The sequence below is a fragment of the Suncus etruscus genome, chromosome 1 (assembly GCF_024139225.1).
Source record: "Suncus etruscus isolate mSunEtr1 chromosome 1, mSunEtr1.pri.cur, whole genome shotgun sequence".
NCBI lineage: Eukaryota > Metazoa > Chordata > Mammalia > Eulipotyphla > Soricidae > Suncus > Suncus etruscus.
Genome location: NC_064848.1, coordinates 83,774,687 through 83,795,728, shown reverse-complemented (window position 1 = coordinate 83,795,728; position 21,042 = coordinate 83,774,687). Strand labels below are relative to the sequence as shown.

General features: G+C 38.8%; 1 protein-coding gene and 1 pseudogene across 1 annotated transcript in view; one reads left to right on the top strand and one right to left on the bottom strand.

Moving 5' to 3' along the window:
* The window catches only part of ECPAS (Ecm29 proteasome adaptor and scaffold), a 136,175-nt gene that overhangs the window by 56,750 nt on the left and 58,383 nt on the right, over nt 1-21,042 (top strand). The window contains 9 exon segments of the mRNA XM_049785173.1: nt 247-328; nt 2,501-2,620; nt 6,951-7,036; nt 9,126-9,204; nt 11,953-12,002; nt 14,982-15,048; nt 15,147-15,269; nt 16,616-16,719; nt 19,240-19,363. Of these exon segments, the coding sequence (XP_049641130.1) occupies nt 247-328; nt 2,501-2,620; nt 6,951-7,036; nt 9,126-9,204; nt 11,953-12,002; nt 14,982-15,048; nt 15,147-15,269; nt 16,616-16,719; nt 19,240-19,363 (835 nt within the window).
* Nucleotides 6,464-6,835, bottom strand: LOC126012673 (SUZ domain-containing protein 1-like; annotated as a pseudogene).

The window sequence follows — 21,042 nt, the reverse complement described above, 5'->3', positions numbered from 1 at the left end:
TGATACTAAACTGTGTACTTGAACACGATGATCTCTTGATTCAGAGTGGGATTAGCCACTTTTTTTGTCAGTTTAGAGCTAACATCAGTAGAAGATAGTTTTCTTTTCTACATTGTTAGTTGCACATTTCATTTGTGTTTCTAACACTTTTTTTTTGGTTACAAATATAAGGAAGGGGCTATGATTACTTGAAATAATTGAAGTGTGAAGAAAAATAATTTTGACCAACTGTTCAACCTTCTATAGCTTAATTGACTGGAATAATCCTGCCATCATTAATAAGATGTACAAGGTATACCTTGGAGATATACCACTGAAGACAAAAGAGGTAGGTTGTTTTGTTTTTATTCTTTTGTTTTTCTTTTTGGGCTATACCCTGGGCTGCCCAGGGATCATTCCTGGCAGGGCTGGTGGGGGATGGGGACCAACCCTATAGGGTGCCAGGGATTGAGCCCAAGTTGACCACTTACAATCACATTGTAACCACTGTGTTTTTGACACCATTTTGGCTATTTGGGTATCGTCCTTAAAAGTACCTTGTTGACATGAGCGCTGTGCGTTTGAACATTTCTCTTAGTTACGATTTAAGCTGAACTCCATGATACAGGAAGTACTAATTTCAAATCATTGTAGCCTAGGAAGATTAAAATCTGGTAATAAAAATTGATCTGGTGTTTAAATAGTGATGATATATTGTCAAGATTGGTGATCAGCAAACTTTTGTAGTTTCAAAAAAGGTAAAAAAAAATTGGTTGTTTGCAAAAAGCACTTCTTTAACCCTTGTACTATCTAACTGCATTAATTATTTTTATGAAGTGTACAGGGTAAAGGTAGTCATTCAGTGTTTAAGGTAGACCAGTGGTTGTATTTAGTGTAATGAAAGGCAAAACTTCATTGGTAGAGTTTCAAATCCAAATGGCAACTAATTTTAAGAACATACTGTTTATCAAGTTTTGCTACAGAATTAAAAATAGCTAGTTATCTGAAAAGGGTTAAGTCATCTTTATTTTTTCAACACCGTTAACTGGGTTTCCTCCCAAGTACTTCAACTGTTTCTTCATTTAAGGTAGAGTTATGGAAAATGTAAAAAACAAAGCTCTCTTAGCACTAATTTTCCCTTTTCCTTTGGACAAAAGAAATTTTTTTTTTTGTTTTTTTTTTGTTTTTTTTGGGTCACACCCAGCAGTGCTCAGGGGTTATTCCTGGCTCCAGGCTCAGAAATTGCTCCTGGCAGGCACAGGGGACCATATGGGGCGATGGGATTTGAACCGATGACCTCCTGCATGAAAGGCAAACACTTTACCTCCATGCTATCTCTCCGGCCCCGGACAAAAGAAATTTTTATAAATGTTATTTTTGGGGAGCTGGCTCAAAAAATGGAGTCCTTGCATGTGTGATGGTCTGTGTTTGATCTCATATTGTATAGCTCAAATCAATTTCTGGGAGTGGGCCCTTAGTTCTACCAGGTTACCTCTAAACACTCCTGAGCCAGAGAAGCTCTGTATTGCTGAGCCCAAGCAGCTAACCTCAGGTCTGTTTCCCCTGGGCCACAGATCTGAGTGAGTGAGTGCCCCTTTCTGTGAGATTCCTGTGTGTGAAAATAGATAATGGGTTTCTTAATATAAATCTTTTTTTTTTTGCATCAGATTGAATTCAAGTCCTTATAATACACCAAAGCTGTGCTCTTTAAACTATATTCCTAGTCTTATTGATATTGTTATTATTTGTGGTGTGTGTGATGCACTTGTATGTCTATGTAGTGCAGAGGAAGGCATCTATGAGCAAAGGAAACATTATTCCTCTAGATAGTCCTCCTCCCCTCCCCTCCATTTCTTCTCTTTCCCTCCCCTCCCCTTTTTCTTCTTCCTCTCCGCTCCCCTGCTCTCTCTTCCCCTCCCCTCCTCTCTTTTCTCCTCTCCTCTTCCCTCTTCTCCCCTCCTCTCTTCTTCCCTCTTCTCCCCTCCTCTTCTCTTTTCTTCTCCCCTCTCTTACCCTCCTTTCCTCTTTATTCCCTTCCCCTCTCCTCTCCCTCCTCTTGTTCCCTCCCTTCCCCCCCTTCTTCTCTCTCTCATACATCTAATAAGTATACCACTTGAGTCATCTCCTTAGCCATCGATGTTATTTTTTTTGGGTCACACCCAGCAGTGATCAGGGCTTACTCATGGAGATTGCTAAGGGGGATCCTGTGTAGTGCTGGGGATTGAACCCTTGTCCACTGTGTGCAAGGCAAGTGTCTTAACATCTGTACAATCATTTTGGTCCCCAATTTTATTTTGAAGTCAATAAACATGTAGGAATTTCTCAGTTTTAATTTCTTCTTAGTATATATTGATAGATTCTCTAATATAAATAAAAACTCATTGAAATCTTGAACAGTTTTTAAGGGCATAATGAACTCTTTGAAATAAAAGCCTGAGATACCACTGACAGTTCTTTTTAGGAGTTTTTCAATTCAGATACTTGGAATACTGAGTTATAATCAAACCTTTTTTTTGGACAGGGAGCAGTTTTGAAACCAGAACTGAAAAGAGACCCAGTCAGTACAAGGGTCAAGTTAAAGATTGTCCCCCATCTCCTTCGTTCTAGACAAGCTGCAGAAACATTTCCAGCTAATATTCAGGTAAGTTACTTATTTACCTCTGAATCAAATTTATTTTAAGCACTATGTTTTATAGAGTTGCTTATAATACAGCTATCTCTGGCATTTAATATTTCAACACTAATCCCATCTCCAGTGTAACATTACCTCTATCTTTGTCCTGAGTTCCCAACGTCTCTGAAGCCTGCCCTTGGCGGGTACAAATCATTTACTTAATACTGCTTGGTACAACTAAATATTAATCAATTACTGGAAAAAAAAAGAAAAACTTTATGAAAATTGTCATCTCACAATGGGGTCATTATGTAAGCGCCTGAAGGTTTATTAAGCTGTTCAGTGCAAGTTGAACTTTCTGTTGTTGGTTTTGTTTGCTGAGTTTCTGTGGCTACTATGATAATTTCACATCTAATTTGGTATATTTGTACTGGGAAGTCATTATTAAAAGTATGGGTGTGTTGTGTGGTCCAAGAACTATGAGGATCTGTGGAGCTGGGCTGATGAGCTCATAGTGTGACAGTGGTGATTCACAGGTATGGCTGCTAGGACTTCTGGAAGTACTGAGGTGTGTGTGGCGTGGGGTGCAGGAGGATGGAGGTGACCTACTCTGGTTCCAAACCAACCCTGCAGTTTTTGGGTAACTAGGTAGGAGTCTCAAAAATTAGTGGAAAGACAGTAAAACTGGTTCATTGTTTTTTGCTATAGTTGTAGGGTGGGTCTGCTGTGTTCAGATGCGAGGGCTCTCATGCAATGTGAAGCTGGTGTATTCCTGAGTTTTCGCTAATAACTTCGCTTTTCTTTTAAGAGTTAGGTGGATCTATGGCATTGGCCACTTGAGCAGACATGGCAGTTGGCTCTGGATTGTCGGTTATTCTTTCTAGAGAAAAATGGCTGGCTTGTCAATTTTTTTCTTGTATTAATTAGTGAAATAAATATTGTTGGAGGTACATTGCATACGGTACATAAGTCAGGAGATACACTGAATGTGTATAACAATTTTTTCTACCTTAAGTTTAACAATAATTTTTAAAACTTGTATTATAGGGCCCGGAGAGATAGCACAGTGGCGTTTGCCTTGCAAGCAGCCAATCCAGGACCAAAGGTGGTTGGTTCGAATCCCGGTGTCCCATATGGTCCCCCGTGCCTGCCAGGAGCTATTTCTGAGCAGACAGCCAGTAGTAACCCCTGAGCACTGCTGGGTGTGACCCAAAAACCAAAAAAAAAAAAAAACAAAAAAACAAAACTTCTATTATATATATATATATATATAATTAACTTTCACCTCTGCTTATATGGAGATTATTTCTTTCATAGTAATGACTTTCTGAGTGGCTTTTCTTCAGAAATGGTGTTACCAAACTTGGCTTTTGTGAGTAAATGTGATAGCCTTAACTAAAACCCTGTAGGATGATACAAATTCTCTTTATCCTTCTATATCCCTCCTTCTATATCCTCCTATATTTTTGTCTCTATACAAAACCCAATACTGATTCACTCTGCCATTTCTTGTTTTGATTATTGTAAGAGTTCTTTCACCTTATCTTTGTCTCTGTACCCTTGACTGCAGCCAGATTATTTTCTGTCATTTTAAGATTTTTATTAGTTTACAAGCAGTTTCAGGTGTTAGGTTATTACTCCTATGCATTAGTTCCACCACCAAAGTTGGAAAGTTGCAGTGCTGTCCCACTGACCCATTCCCAACTCCTATATTCTCTCTCTCTCCTCTTTCTCTCTCCTCTCTCTTCTTTTTCTCCTCTCTCTCTCTCTCTCTCTCTCTCTCTCTCTCTCTCTCTCTCTCTCTCTCTCTCTCTCTCTCTCTCTCTCTCTTTCTCTCTCTCTGTTCTTCACTACTGACAGCATTACCATTCCCTCTATAGTTGCCTTTATCTCTTCCTTCCCCACCAGTTTGTTACTGAATCCCTGACTTTAACATTCTTTCCTCATGCTAAATGTATAACTAAGCATACATTACTTTCCTTGATTTTTTTTTGGGGGGGGGGACCATACCCAGTGACACTCAGGGGTTACTCCTGGCTATGTGCTCAGACATCACTTCTCGCTTGGGGGATCATATGGGACACCAAGGGATTGAACTGTAGTTTGTTCCAGGGTAGCACCGGCAAGGCAGACCCTTATCACTCCGCACCACTGCTTCAGCCCCCTACCTTGATTTTTGAACATCAAGAAAACATAGCTAGCATAATTCTTTTGTGTGTGTGTGTGTGTGTGTGCCATTGTGTGTGTGTGTGTGTGTATTCCATGCATTTTTCCTACCAAAAATTAGTGTTTTCATTCTTTTGTTTATATTATCTTCCCACATTATTTCGTAAGTAGTGTTATCAGAATAGTTTTCTGAAAGTTAATTTTCCCAATAATTAGCTCATGATTATGTGTTATACTATATTGTGTATAATGTAAGTACATTTAACTTAACAAAATTGAATGTCCTAAAGCAATGCTTGTCTTTTTTTGTTTAATTTCGACACCTTGCATAGTGTCACTTATACATTTATGTAGAATATGTTCATTCAGTACTATTCTGGGTTCAGTGATATTTTATTGCTATTTTTAGAAGCCAGACTAAAAAGACTATTTAATATAAGGCCATCTTTCTTATAAATACTAGGAATTTGAAGAGTTAGATGTCTTTGATAATATTGTTTAATATATCAATCCTCTGGGTGTTTCACTGGATTCATTTATCATGTGACATGACTATGAGGTATATTTGTACCCTATTTAAAACCTCTAGAACTTTGTAACTTTTATATTTTCCTTGAAGCTTTTATTATAATCTGTTTTGAACAACCAAATATGAATAGAAAACTTAATTTTATCAAAATGATCTCATTTGCAAGTTAATGTCCCCAAGTGCAACACAGAGGGACACATTGGTAACCTGCTGCAGTGTGGCCCACACTGCTTCATATTGGTAGCCCATCAGTTGGATAGCTTTGTCAATCATTATGCTTATTATTCCAGACTCCTGAAGCTATTGAATGACTTCTGAAGGCAGTTAGCTAAAAGTTTTATCTACATTAAAAAGACCCACAGTAGGTTTTTTTCCCTCCCTCTGGAGAAGTCTGAGTTCTCTCTTGAACATGTATTTTTCTCTTTCTCTCTCATTTTTATCTTTCAATAAAATTATCTTGCTTCACTAAAAAAATAAAGTAATTATAAACATAAAAGGACCCATAGTAATTTTTTTTTAATTTCTTCTCCTTTTATTTGCCTGCCACCTCTCCATCTGGGAAGCGAAGGGTATGACTGCTGGTGAAGGCAAACATCAAACAGAGCCCAATCTTTCGTCTCAGGGAGATAGCAAAACTGATCCCTGCTATATCCTCAATGTAAACACCAGCAGTCAGCCTTCCCTTTTGCTCTGCTAAAGGAGGGACAAGAACAGGTGGTCCTAAGGGCTGAACACTCAGCACTGCTAGCCTCCCACATGGTCTATCACTTCCACCATCTTCCGCTGCCAAGGACAGCCTCGCCTTGAGACAGACATCATAATTACATGAGGGATGGACACTGTACACTGAGAATGTGGAGACAGAAGGCAGTAGAATGAGAAGATAGCAGCCAGCCTTCCCCTGATCTGCTCCTAGAGGAAATGAATCCTCAGAACAGCTTGTGGGCACAATTGCAATACTGTGGGTTCATAAAGACTGATGTTCTGTCTCTCCTGGCTTCACACAGTATAGGCTGTGTAGGGTATTAGTTTCTGACTCTACCTGCAGCTGGCGCTTCCTATGACGGGGAAGATGTAGAGGGACATGGCTTACTGGTTTGGTCCTACATCCCCACAGGGCAGGGCTGAGAGCCAAAAATGAGCCCACAAAATTCAGTCTGCCTTCTTGTCTGCATTTATCTGCACTGTTTGAAGCCTTGTGACCCATCAGGATCCAAGGGCTGTCTGATCACATTATTGGGCTGCTTGCTGTCTTCTGGTTGTTGTCGAGGATGGGTTTCTCCTGCTCCTCCTCAGGACTGGCGTTGCCCGTTTCTGGGCCTTGGCATCCTCTGCCTCTCGCTGTGCTAAGGACTTGAAAGGAAGGGTGGGCCTTCTGGTGGAGTTGGGGCTGCTGACCACACCATGCTGGTGGCCCTCTTGAGGATTCAGATCTGTGGAGGAGGCCCTGTGGGAAGGCTGTCCTGAATCACAATGGGCACATTGGGAGATTTGGATTTCCTTGTTGTCTACTGCCTCCTCCCAGCTCTTAGCGACCATCTTCCATATTACTGGCCTCCCTACCCCCATAGTAATCTTGAACAATAATTAGAGCCATAGGTCTGCTGTTAAATCCTAGATTGGAGAGTGTAAGTTGCACTTGACATTGTTCCTTTTTTATAGGTAGTATATGATGGACTTTTTGGTACAAATACGAATTCAAAATTAAGAACATTATCCCTACAATTTGTACATCACATTTGTATAACGTAAGTATATATTTTTTCTCTTTTGGAAGTATGCCCTTTATGAGAAATGGTATTCTGTTCCTTTGATAACTAGTCATGGAAAATGGTTGATGTTCCCTTTTTTTATTTATTAAGTTTGTATTCAGTACACACAACAGTTTTCAATGCAAGGTAATTTAAAAAACAAAACAAAACAAAAAAAACCAACCCCAAAACCCAGCTCTAATCATGTCATATCTCTAAAAACTTTATATACCGTATTTTTCAGCATATAAGATGACTTTTTTTTTTTTTTTTTTTTTTGGTTTTTGGTGTTTGGTTTTTGGGCCACACCTGGCGGTGCTCAGGGGTTACTCCTGGCTGTCTGCTCAGAAATAGCTCCTGGCAGACACGGGGGACCATATGGGACACCGGGATTTGAACCAGCCACCTTTGGTCCTGGATCGGCTGCTTGCAAGGCAAACGCTGCTGTGCTATCTCTCCGGTCCCCTAAGATGACTTTTTTAACTCATGAAAAATTTCTTAAAAGTTGGGGGGTTGTGGGGGGGGGGCTGGAGAGATATAGCATGGAGGTAAGGCAATTTGCCTTACATGCAGAAGGACGGAGGTTTGAATCTCGGCATCCCATATGGTCCCCCGAGCTTGCCAGGAGCGATTTCTGAGCATAGAGCCAGTAGTAACACCTGAGCACTGCTGGGTGTGACCCCAAAACTAAACAAACAAACAAACAAAAAAGTTGTGGGGGGTTGTCTTCTATGCTGGTAGACAGCACGCTAAAACTTACTCCAGCCTAAGGGACGAGTGATTCTCTCACACACCTCTTTCCCCCTTTACCACAGCAATCCATCCAGCTGCCAGGCATCATCACTCAGTCCTCTGCTTGTCCTGATTCATCTTTCAGGGCACACAGAGGAGCTGAGTTACTGAGTGCTGCATCCCATCCAGCAGCCAGGTGTCATCTCTGGTATGCGGCTTTCCAGTGCTTAGTCCTCTCTTCATCTTTTATGGGACACAGAGGAGGTGCTCTGTCTCCCTCTAACTGTCCTATTAATCACTGCACCCCAGCCAGCTGTTCTTGGAGGAGCCCCTTCTCTCTGCTCTCAATGTAGATCGTAATTAAAAAATCACAGTCACTCACTACAAATGACAAATCTAAAATGACTGTTGGCACTCCAAAGGTCTATTTTTATTAAATATATACTGTTACCTTTTGAGGGTTCTACTCATTTTCTCTTATTTTTTTAAATTTCCATTTGGTATGCATTAAATGAGAGGTAGTTTTATATGGCAAATATAGTCCAAATCCTATATTTTAACAGGAAAAATAGGGGGTCATCTTATACGTCGGAAAATACTAATTTCTGGCTAAGGGAAAAATGTCATGTCAGCCCTAGAAGACTCTGTAGTGGATAGTCCTAAGTTTATCCAGTCTCCTCATTTCCTGCTATCCTTATCTATGCTCTGGTCCAGTTGGTTCCTAGTTCTGACTATATGCTAGAATCATGCAGGAATCTTAAAAATCATTAGGGATCTTGGGGCTGGAGTGATAGAGCAATAGGGCATTTGCCTTGCACGCTGCTGACTCGGGACAGATCCGAGTTTGATCCCCAGTATCCTATATGGTCCCCTGAGCCTGCCAAGAGTGATTTCTGAGTGCAAAGCCAGGAGTAACCCCTGGGCGTCGCCAGGTGTGGCCCAAAAATAAAAACAAAAACAATCCAAAAACAATCATTAGGGGTCTTAAAAAATATGTTTGGGCTTCCCCCATACAAATTTTGATTTAATTGCCATATGGTGGGACATACAAATGTCTTTAGGTAATAAGAATGCTTAGCTAGGATTAAGTATTCTCTAATCAAAGAAGATATTGAAACAAATCCAGTGTCCTGATTTTGTGTACTGAAATATTTTAATTTCTAAAGTTCTCAAGCTGTTGGAAGATCATACAAGTATATCTAATTTAGAGAAAAATCATGTTTGTGTAGCATAATTTTTTTTTTTCAGATTTTGTTTGCTTAAATTTATTTGGTATGTCTCAATATTTTAAGTAATCATCTGAAAAGATGCATAATTACAGAATTCTTATTTGTATTTGTGTATTTTTTTTAAGCTGTCCAGAAATCAAGATTAAACCATTAGGCCCAATGCTATTAAATGGCCTCACCAAGCTAATCAATGAATATAAAGAAGTAAGTGAATTAACTTTTAAATTTTGTAAATAGTTTTTATTTTTAAAGTATTGTTTTCTAAATATGTATGATGTACTATTGACATCATTAAATTTTATCTTTTCCCATCATTTTTTAACATTTTTACTTGAAGTTGGACAAATTTCAGTAATGATGATGACCATCTTTTGCCTTGTTGGGAAGTAAATGTCAATTGATAGTAATATTGAGGGGCTTATCAATTTAAATAATTTTTGGGAGGGTTTGGGCCACACCCAACTATATTTGGGAACAGGTTTGGACGTGGGGATTAAACCCAGGTCAGAAGTGTGCAAGGAAAGCATCTTAAGTCCTATACCATTTCTCTGACCCTTAAATAAGATTTTCAAAGCTGCAAAACTAGAATGAGACATTGTTAAGTTCTTTCTTTATGATAAATATGGATCTATTTTTGGAAGTAAGGAACAGTTAATTGTTAGGGGTTCACATTTTATTTATTGAAAATTGTGTCAAAACTGGCATTGAGTAAAATTTTGATTCCTTACCTTAGTGGGATAAGGATTACTTGGAGTATTGATTTCCAAATTTTGTTTCTCCTTACTGTATTACTCTTACCATCTTCGGTATTTCAGTATAATTTTCTAAAGAAGGTAAGGATTTTAGAACTCTAGTGAGTATTCTTTTCCTAAGTCTTAGTTAAGCAGGAACGCATGTTTATAATGTCAAAATCTTATTTACTATTTAGAGTTAGAAATCTGATTTGAATTCCAGTTTTTTCTTTGGTGAGTTACTTCAGTTCTTTCACCCTGGTTATTTCTTAGAAAACTGAAAATAGCGCCACTTTATTGAAAAATGACAAAGAATAAATTAGCTAATAAATGTAAATTGTTAAGCACATTAGTAGGTTAGTGAAAAGTTGCTTATTTTTCTGCAACTATATCTTGAGGACCGTGTTGGGCCTGGCTCTCTTGTTTTCTATTTGTGTGTGCAAGTGTTTTATATATAACCTTCCAAATAATTTCTTATAATTTCTTAAAATTTATCAGATACTTTGAGTTTTTGATAGAAATAAAAAGCTTCAATATTTTAAGGAGAAACTGTGGTTTTGTTTTGTTTTATTTTGTTTTTGGGCCAAACCTGTTGGTGCTCAGGGGTTGGTGGGCTCGGGGACGAATGGGATGCTGGGAATAGAACCCAGTTTGTCCCAGGTTGGCTGCATGCAAGGCAAATGTCCTATTGCTGAGCTATCACTTCACCTGAGAAACTATATATTTTTTCTTTTCGTTTTTGGGTCACACCCGGCAGCGCTCAGGGGTTATTCCTGACTCTATGGTCAGAAATCGCTCCTGGCAGGCTCGGGGGAAACATATAGGATGCCTGGATTTGAACCACCATCCTTCTGTACACAAGGCAAACACCTTACCTCCATGCTGTCTCTCCAGTTTGAGAAACTATATATTTATGATTATGCTAGATAGGCCAGATAAACCACAGGACTCCTTTTCTTTTCTTTCTTTTTTTTTGTTTTTGTTTTTGTTTTTGTTTTTCGGTCACACCTGGCAGTTTTCAGGGGTTACTCCTGGCAGGCTCAGGGGACCATATGGGATGCCGGGATTCGAACCACTGACCTGCATGAAAGGCAAATGCCTTACCTCCATGCTATCTCTCCGGCCCAAGGACTCTTATTTTATTAATCACCAGATAGTTTTAGGTCCTTTCAATAGATGAAGCTATAAGAGTGGCCATCTAGATGTAGAAGTGGTGAGTGAAAGGAAGATCTTCTGTGAAATGTATAAATATCAGCTGACAGAAGAATTTATGGCATTTGAGAAATCAAAAGACAAACTTAAAAGCATGCATCAAAATTTTGTCTAGATAGGGGCTGGAGAGATAGGTTGGAGATAAAGCATTTGCTTTGCGTGCAGAAGGACAGTGGTTCGAATCCCAGCATCCCATGCCCCCCAGGCCTGCCAGGGGCGATTTCTGAGCGTAGTGCCAGGATTGGCCCCTGAGTGCTGCCGGTTGTGACCCCCCCAAAAATTTATTTTTTGTCTAGATCATGATGTGAATCCTCTTCAACTATGACTTCACTATGATCCTTTATTTTTTTTGTGATCGAAGATAGGTGAGGATATGATTTAAGATATTTAGAAAATTACTTTCCACATACACAATTTTGGGTAAGAGAAGGAGGACCCTAATCTGTCTGGCCAGTAGTGAATTTTCTAAGTTAATCTCTTTTCCTAGTTTGTAAGAGAGGTTTGCATCTTTTGATGTTTGTAAGTCATATAATATAGAAAATATACTCAATTAGCACCATTTAAGAGAAATCAATTTCCTATGTTTACTTTCTTTTTTTTTTTTTTTTGTGGTTTTTGGGTCACACCCGACAGTGCTAAGGTTTTTTTCCTGGCTCCGTGCTCAGAAATTGCTCCTGGCAGGAACGGGGGACCATATGGGATGCCGGGATTCAAACCAATGACTTTCTGCATGAAAGGCCTTACCTCCATGCTATCTCTCTGGCCCCACTTCATTTGTTTTTTTGAAGTGAGTTGGGAATGCAAAGTTTTTGTTTTTCTTTTAGAAACTTGACAATTTCTGGGTCTAGACACTAGTTTGTTTTGCTTAGGTGTTAATGGGTAGCTAGAGAGAGACATTGGTTTAAAAAGGAGTAAAATAATGTATAAAATTGCAGCAAAAAGGTTTTGCCATTTATTGTTATTTTTTGTTCTGTGTTTTTTGTTATTATTATTTTTTCTTAACTTCAAGGACTCTAAGCTACTGTGTATGGCATATTCAGCTGTTGGAAAACTCTCCAGGTGAGTAAACTCTTAAGAGAGAGATATACCTATTGGTTAATTAAGAAAAATTAAGTGGCATTTGATAACGGATAGAGATAATATATTTGTTTTTATTCTTCAAGGAAATGTCTTTAGTTTCCAGAGGTGTTTTAAAATGTCTTCCTTGAAAATGCAAAATATGTGAGACATTTTTAATTTGCATAGGAAACTATATCAGTTGGTAGTCATGAAATGTGATTTTGACCTGGATCGAATCATAATGGGTATATTTATTGAACCCTAGAGACATGGTTTTCCTTAATTGTTCTTGTTGCTACTAAATGACTACTCTCTTTTTTCTTTCTTCTTTTGGGTCATACCCGGCAATGTTCAGGGGTTACTCCTGCCTCTGCTCTTAGAAATTGCCCCTGGTAGGCTCGGGAGATCGTATGGGATGGTGGGAATTGAACCGTGGTCTGTGTTGGCTGCATGCAAGGCAAACACCCTACCATTGTGCTATCTCTCCGGCCCCTTAATGACTATTTTTATAACTCCAATCATTAAGGTTTTGTAGTGCTTGACTTTTTTTTAGTATTATGTTATCATTCTGAATATGTTTTCTTATTCTTTATTATTTATTTTATTTTTGGGTCATACCTGGCAGCGCTCAGGGATTACTCCAGCTCTGTGCTTATAAATTGCTCCTGGCAGGCTTGGTGGACCATATGGGATGCCGGGATTCGAACCACTGTCCGTCCTGGGTCGGCTGTGAGCAAGGCAAACGCCCTACTGCTGCGCTATCTCTCTGGCCCCTGAATATCTTATTTTCAAAGATATTTTTTTTCTTCTCTGTAGTGTGATTTCTTCCATTCAGATCTTCCTGCTTTTCCCCTTCCATGTATTTATTTCTAAGTTAAGGAGGTAGAAGCACAGCATCTTTATTGCATCATCCTCTGCTTTTGCCCCAGTGTAGGTTATGTTGTTAACCTGTGTAAACTAGGTTTTGCTCTTTTATACTTAAAGAAAAGGGAACCTGGGACTCACTCAGATCACCTGATAGAATGCAGGATTGTCAGTATCCCCAGTTTTTTGTGGCAAAACTAACAACTTCCTATTATAGCCTTTAGTTTAAGTAAAAACTCAGTCTTAATAATCTGTTTTCTTTATATTTAAATCAGAAATATTAACTGAATGCATGGAAAAATTTTTATCAAGTGACTAGTAGAATGAATATTAATCAAGGGTTATTTGGATAATGCAATTGAGGAATTAATTAAATATTTACTTTAAAAATAGTGACTTTTGGGGCTGGAGAAATAGCACAGAGGTAAGGCATTTGCCTTTCATGCGGAAGGATGGTTGTTCAGATCCTGGCATCCCATATGGTCCTCTGAGCCTGTGGGGGTGATTTCTTTTTCTTTTTTTTTTATAAATTATCTTTATTTAAACACCGTGATTACAAATATAATTGTAGTTGTATGATTACAGTCATGTAAAGAACACCTCCCTTCACCAGTGCAGGATTCCCACCACCAATTTCCCAGATCTATCTGCTCCCCACCCCACCCACACCTGTACTCGAGACAGGCTTTATTTTTTCCTCATTCATTCACATTGTTATGATAGTTTTCAGTGTAGTTATTTCTCTAACTGCACTTATCACTCTATGTGGTGAGCTTCATGTCATGAGCTGCACCTACATGGGAGGATGGGGGGAAGTAAGGGTTGGGACTGAGGCAGTAAAATATTAGAAATGAGGGCCCGGAGAGATAGCACAGAGGCGTTTGCCTTGCAAGCAGTCGATCCAGGACCAAAGGTGGTTGGTTCGAATCCCGGTGTCCCATATGGTCCCCCATGCTTGCCAGGAGCTATTTTTGAGCAGACAGCCAGGAGTAACCCCTGAGCACTGCTGGGTGTGACCCAAAAAAACAAAACAAACAAACAAACAAAAATTAGAAATGAGCTTTGTAGGGCAGTATCAAGGTCACAATACAAAATGGATGTTATGGATATATAAAATATATGCATACAATACTATCAATAGGAAAACAAGGAGAAAAAATTCCAGTGACTGTCCCAACATAAACCAGTACTAAAACGGCCTGCCCTCCTCCCAAAGTGCATTTTCATTAGTGTAGGGAGAGGTAGGGGGAAGCCTGAGGACCACTAAGAGCCCACCTGAACCTACTTCTGGCCACCTGAGCTGGCACCCAGGTAGGGCCTGGAGTCCAGGGGAAGAAGAGGGGGTAGGCTATGGGGCCTGCCAAACCTCCCAGCACTCCCTAGGCTAGGGAGAAAGGCTCCTGCATGGGGTCTCCCCAAACCCCGTGCCCGGCAACACTTGCATAAACTCAGTTTTTCTGATCTGTTAGTTCAGTGTGAAAATTTCTAATTTCAGTTGACAAATCTTCTTGATGCTTAATTTTGCTCCAGTCAAGACTATCGATGCTTTCTTTTGAGCTCCCTGAACATTTTCCATAATTCTACTCTAAACTTCTTACTTGAGAGGATACCTATTTGTTTCCTACTTTTTAGATTATTAGAGGAGCCATCTTGATTTCTGTAAATATGGGGGTGTACTGCAAAATTACTCCATTGGCAAGGCTGTAGATTGCTTCTTAAAATGTGCCAGAGAGCATGGCCACCATGCTTTATAAGTCTCTGGGTACCCAATCACACGGCAGGAATTGGCCCCACATGCGTTGGGTAGGGACATCTTACTGGGTGTGGGTCCTGGAGAGATTATAGTTCTTGGAGTGTCTAGGCAGACTCAGCAGAAAAAAGCTGGGGATGATTTCGAGCATAGAGCCAGAAGTATCCCTGAACACTGCTGGGTGTGACCCAAAAACCAAAAAAAAAAAATAAATAAATAAAGTGACTTTTTGGAGGTGTAAACTAATTGTTCTGAAGTTGTGAAGAAAGATGATAGTGTAAGCTCAGGAGCATGTTTTTTTTTGTATGTTTTATTTCCTTGTCTCATGGATACTGATATAATGAGGATCTTATGTTTTCTTACAGCCGAATGCCTCATTTATTCACTAAAGATATAGCTCTTGTGCAGCAGCTTTTTGAAGCTCTGTGTAAGGTAGGGAAACACTTGGCAAGTTTATCTTTTCTGTTTGGGTGTTCCTCACATGAAAACCCAACAAAGTAGGAAATGCTATCTTTATATCTTCTTTGTAGGAAGAACCTGAGACCCGCCTTGCTATTCAAGAAGCATTATCTATGATGGTTGGGGCTTACAGTACACTGGAAGGAGCACAGCGAACTCTTATGGAAGCACTTGTGGCTTCTTACTTGATAAAGGTAGGTCCAACGATATGAACGGCAATGGAAGTAAATACTTTGAGTTTTTTGGCCTCCTGAGTTGTGCTCGGAGGGCCTTGGTGCCAGTACTGGAGACTCTGTGACCAGTGATGGTTCTTTGCTAGTACTGGAGATAGAAGTGGTGCTCTGTGGGCCCTACCATTGGAAGAAGGAACCACCAGTGCTATCCTAGTCAGAGGCTTGCTGGACCACTCTTGGTTGTGCTCCTGGGCTCTGTGGTACCTAGATCAAACCCTTATACTATACTTCTAGTCTTTACATTTTATATTTTGATTTGTTTATTTTGAGGGGGCATGGTGACTTTCTAATATCTTTTATGGGCCACAGCTGACTGTACCCAGGGCTTACTCTCCTGTTCTATGCTTAGAGATCACTCCTTAAAGGCTTAGGGGAGCCATATGTGGATCATACCAGTTTGGTCCTTTGAAAGGCAAATGTCTTATTATTTCTGTACTGTCATTCCAGCTACTACATTTCCTACTTTTAATATTTTTTGTTTTTGTTTTCGGGTCACACCTGACAGCGCTCAGGGGTTTCTCCTGGCTCTATGCTCAGAAATTGTTCCTGGCAGGCTCGGGGGATCATATGGGATGCCGGGTTTGAACCACCATCCTTCTGCATGTAAGGCAAACGTTCTACCTCCATGCTATCTCTCCGGTCCCAAATTTGTTCTTTTTTGTCATGCTTTGTTTAAGGTGGTATTAAGATTATAGCTAGATAATGCACCATAGTCCTTAACAATACCAAAATCTCATATAGTACTTATCTCTCCTTTCATTTACTGTTGGAACTTACTGACAGGAGGAATGACTTAGAAAGAAGTACACAAAGATAAGGCTTATTAACACCAGTAGATTCTACAGTTGCTTTTCTCAGTTAAGTTAGTAATGACTCATCTGTTTAATTTAACTGAGTATATTTATATAGTGGAAACTTCTTTTGGAATTAGTTTTAATATTAAAACTAATATGTAAAAGTTGAGCTTTGGGGCCAGAGAGATAGCATGGAGGTAGGGCATTTGCCTTGCATGCAGAAGGATGGTGGTTTGAATCCTGGCATCCTATATGGTCCCCCGAGTCTGCCAGGAGCGATTTATGAGTGTAGAGTCAGGAGTAACCCCTGAGCACTGCTTGGTGTGACCCCCAAAAAAAAGAAAAGAAAGAAAGATGTTAAAGAAATGCTTTTCTTCATTTTATTTAGGTAGTTTTTGATAACAACTTAAATTTTGATTGCATTTAATATGACCTATTTCAGAATTGATTATTGATGATTGAATTTTTATTTTTTTGAACATTTTGTGTGTGTGCATTTCTATGCGAAAATAGCCTGAAGTTCAAGTCCGACAGGTGGCTGTGAAGTTTGCCAGCACGGTGTTTCCTTCAGACCATATACCTTCCAGATATTTGCTGTTACTAGCTGCAGGAGATCCGTAAGTTTTCACAGTTGTTAATTTGGATTAATTAAAACATTTTGAGAATTACCAGAATTTTGTTGCTGTTTATTAATTAGAAGTAATTAAGAAATTTAGAAGTATGATTTTTAATAAGAAATGTTTATAAAATGATTAGGTATATAAAAACATGATTTTATATAATCCATAATATATCTTGAAAGTCTTTTAAGAAAAAATAATGTTGATAGCTTGACATATTTTGATAATTTTATTATTTTCAGGGTGTATCATTTTATTTTTAACATATTCAGTTTTTTGCATATATATTTTTTGCATGTATATAGTTTTTTGCATATATTATATATATGGCTTTTGGGTTGTACCGGAGGTGCTCAGGGGTAACTCCTGGCTCTGCGCTCAGAAATCGCTCCTGGCAGGCTTAGGGGACCATATGGGATGCCAGGAATCGAATCCATGTCCATTCTGGGTCTACAAGGCAAACTTCCTACTGTTGTGCTATCTCTATGGCACCATGCATAATCTATTTTGTTTTTGTTTTTGGACCACACCCACTGGTGCTAGGGGTTACTCTTGGCTGTCTGCTCAGAAATAGCTCCTGGCAGGCATGGGGGACCATATGGGACACCGGGATTCGAACCAACCACCTTAGGTCCTGGATCGGCTGCTTGCAAGGCAAATGCCGCTGTGCTATCTCTCCAGGCCCACATAATCTATTTTTAAAGATACTTAAAATAGTTCTGAAATTGATAATCAGTTGTTATATATCTTAGTGGCATTGTAAAATCAATGAAACAGTTTAGTATATTTTATAATAATAACCCTTATTTTACCTCCTATTTAGAACTTTTATATTTTTATTTATTTTTTATGGGGGCCACACTAGGTGTCCTCAAGGATTGCACCTAGCTCTGTGCTCAAAAATTACTGCAGGAAGGCTTGGGGGACCATGAGGGATGCCTGAGATTGAAAATGTTGGACGTGTACAAGGCAAATATCCTAACCACTGTGCTATTGCTCTGGCTCCTATGAGCCCAGCGGCACTCAGGGCTTTACTCTTAGCTCTGTGCTCAGAAATCACTTCTAGTTAGCTCCGGGGATCATATGGGATCCCGGGAATTGAACCACCTTCTGTCCTGGGTTGCTATGCACAAGGCAAATGTCCTACTGCTGTGCTATCTTTCTGGCCTCTATTTTATTTTTTGGTAAGTATTTTACTATTCTGATCAGCTCAGCTGTGTGCTTTCCTGTGCCATCTATTGGTTTCCTCCTGTAAGTTACTGATTTTGCTCTTTGATTTGTCTTGGTTTTATTTAGAAACAATTTACGAAGCACTGAACAACCAAGGTGTATAATATATTGAATCATTTATATATGGCTAAATTGTTTTGCTGTCATACTGTTACCTGACCATTGAATCATATCTTACAGTCACCATTTGTTTGTGATGAGAACATTTAAGAACTTTTATTTTAAGCAGCTTCCAAGTATATAATTATGTTAATGGTAGTCACTACACAATAGATGTTTAAGGCTTAATTTCTCTTATAATTGGCAGTTTATGTCCTTTAACGGGCAGCTCTGCTTTCCTTTCTTAACCACCACAGATAAATACATAGACTAGTCTCTGTTTTCAAGAGTTCATAGCCAAACTTTTGGTTCGAACTAGTTGTTTGGCATTTGCATTATATATTACAGGTTATCTCCAAGTCTTGTTTGGCCCTCTTTTCTCACACAGCTGCATTTATTTTTTGGTCTGAGTTACTATGTATTATTAATCTTTATTCTGGTTCTTCTCTACTTCTCTTTTCTATTAAGTTCCCAGCCTGCAGTCTGAAGACCCAGAGATCTGTGATCTGAATGGTAGTTTATTGTAGAGCCACTATTTAAGCCCAGGCTCGTGCTGAAAATTGTTCTTAATAAATCAACTTAAAGGAAACTATTCCAATAGCTCTCTCTTTTTATATAAATGTAGTTAAAATTGTTTAGAGCAAATAAAAATAGTTTCTGACAATGTGAGGCTTTATTGTCTTACTGTTGATTAACTCATCTGTTAGGAAAATGAGCTAGTTTTAAGAAATAATTAAGGACCTTTACCTCTGATTTATCTGAATAAAAGTATTGCTGAGGTCAGTTTCTAGGTGGTCAGAAACGGATTGTTCACATTTTTATATGTTTTTGTCTCATTATCAGTAGCAATATTTACCAGATTAGATAGAGATAGTAAGAGGTTGGTGGCATGACTTTTAAAGTCATATAATTTATGATTTGTTTCTAATTAGTGTAAAGTGCATAAACAGATACTTACATAATGACTTATTTAGTAACCTGATTTGTTCTGTGTGTGAATTTAAAAGATGCAGGCTGTTATATATCTCTTCAAAACTCAATTTCTAAAATTATCTAATTTATTAGTTTATTTTATGCTTAGATAGGCAACAATTTTCTCAGACTATAAAATTAAAATTCTGTTTTTTTTCTCCAATTGTTCTCCAGTTGGTGAAATTTCATTTTTATTTCTACTTGTCTTTCTGAAAGGCGAGAAGAAGTTCATGGAGAAGCACAACGAGTGTTAAGGTGTCTTCCTGGTAGAAATAGAAAAGAAAATGCTGCTAAGCAGATGCCTTCTTTCCCAGAAATGGTTTATTACATACAAGAAAAGGTATGAGATCTTACTTCAGATGATTTGTTTGGATCCTATAATGGATGAAATGTTATAACTAGATGTTGAATGGCAGTAAGGTTTCTAGCAATATTAGTATTTATAAAAGGAGGCAGATACAAAAAGTAAGGAACATAGAATTGTTTTGGATTAGTTACAGTTCTTTTTTAATGCATGTAGACATTTTGACTGTGTATAAAAATTTTCCCCTTGGAAATACTTCCTGGGTCAGAGCACTCAATAAACTAAACACATTGCAAACCATGCTTCACATTAATCCCTAGAACTGCATGGACCCTGGGCACTGCCAGGAGCAGGAGCAAGCCTCCTCACGAACAACATTTTTTAGTTGTGGCCCACAAACAAACAACCTCTCCTTTTTTGGGAGGAGGCCACACCTAGTTTTGTCCAGGGCTTACTCCTAGCTCTGCCACGTAAAGATCCTTCAGGCAGTGTTTGGGAACCCATATATAATGGGAATGGAACCTGTCAGCTACTTGCAATGCAGCCACTTCCTGCTAAGCTATTGCTCCAGCCTCCCCTTTTTTAAATCTTCCCAAGCAGTGTTGGAAACCACTTATCATGTTTGTTGGGCCTGCAATGATTGGGGCCACCAAAGCCAGCTTGGTGGTGTTCAGGAGCCATTATGACTATACCTGGAAGTATTTGGAGACTACTCAGTGCCAGGGATTGAACTTGGGGCCTTTTGCTTACAAACAGTGTTCCAGTGTTTTGAGCTCTCTCTACCTCATCATCAGGCCATTACACATTTGAGTTCTTCATCAGGCCATTACACATTTGAGTTCTTCAGGAAGGAGTTCAGACTTTTTCAGCTGAGGTTATGGAACATCACTGTATTTGCTTTACTGACTTTCAGTTTTCTGCTCATAGCTCAGTCTTAATTGACAGTCAGGATTCCACATTTCCCTGCTTTTATACTAGTGCTTCTCTGATTATGCAGTGGAATATCACTGCTTTCCCCTGTACTAGTGAGCCTATTTTTTTTTTATTAAATAGACTTAATTTTTTTATGAGTTAGTCTGATTTTACTTGCTGATATTTTTTTCTTAAACAAGTTTTTTTTTTAATTGAATCATAGGGAAATACATAGTTATAAAGTTGCTCATGGTTGAATTTCAGCATACAATGATCCAACACCCATCCCTTTACCAGTGTATACTTCCCATCACTGATGTCACCAGTTTTCCTCCCCTCACCTTCCAGCCTACCTCTGTACAGACACTATTGTCTCATTTTAATTTTTTCCTTTTTATACCTTTTAGGCACAGTTGTTTGAGTTTTTTTTTTTTTTAACTAAAAAGGCATCATACAGATGACTATCTCCTTTTTAGCACCTAGTTCTTATGCAGACTGATCATTTCCAACTATTATTATAGTGGTCTCTTCTCTGTCCTAACTACACTCCCCCACTCTTTGTGGCAAACTTCCTGTCATGGACCAGTCCTCAGTGGTCCTTATCACTGTTGTCTCTGGGTAATTATTCTGACTATACATATACATATACATACATATTTAAAAATATTCCACAAGTGAATTTATTCATGCTATGTCCCTCTCCTTCTGATTTCTTTCACTCAACATGATACCATGTCCATACGTGCATAAGCAAATTTTAATGACTTCATATTCCATGGTATAGTTGTACCGATCATTCATCT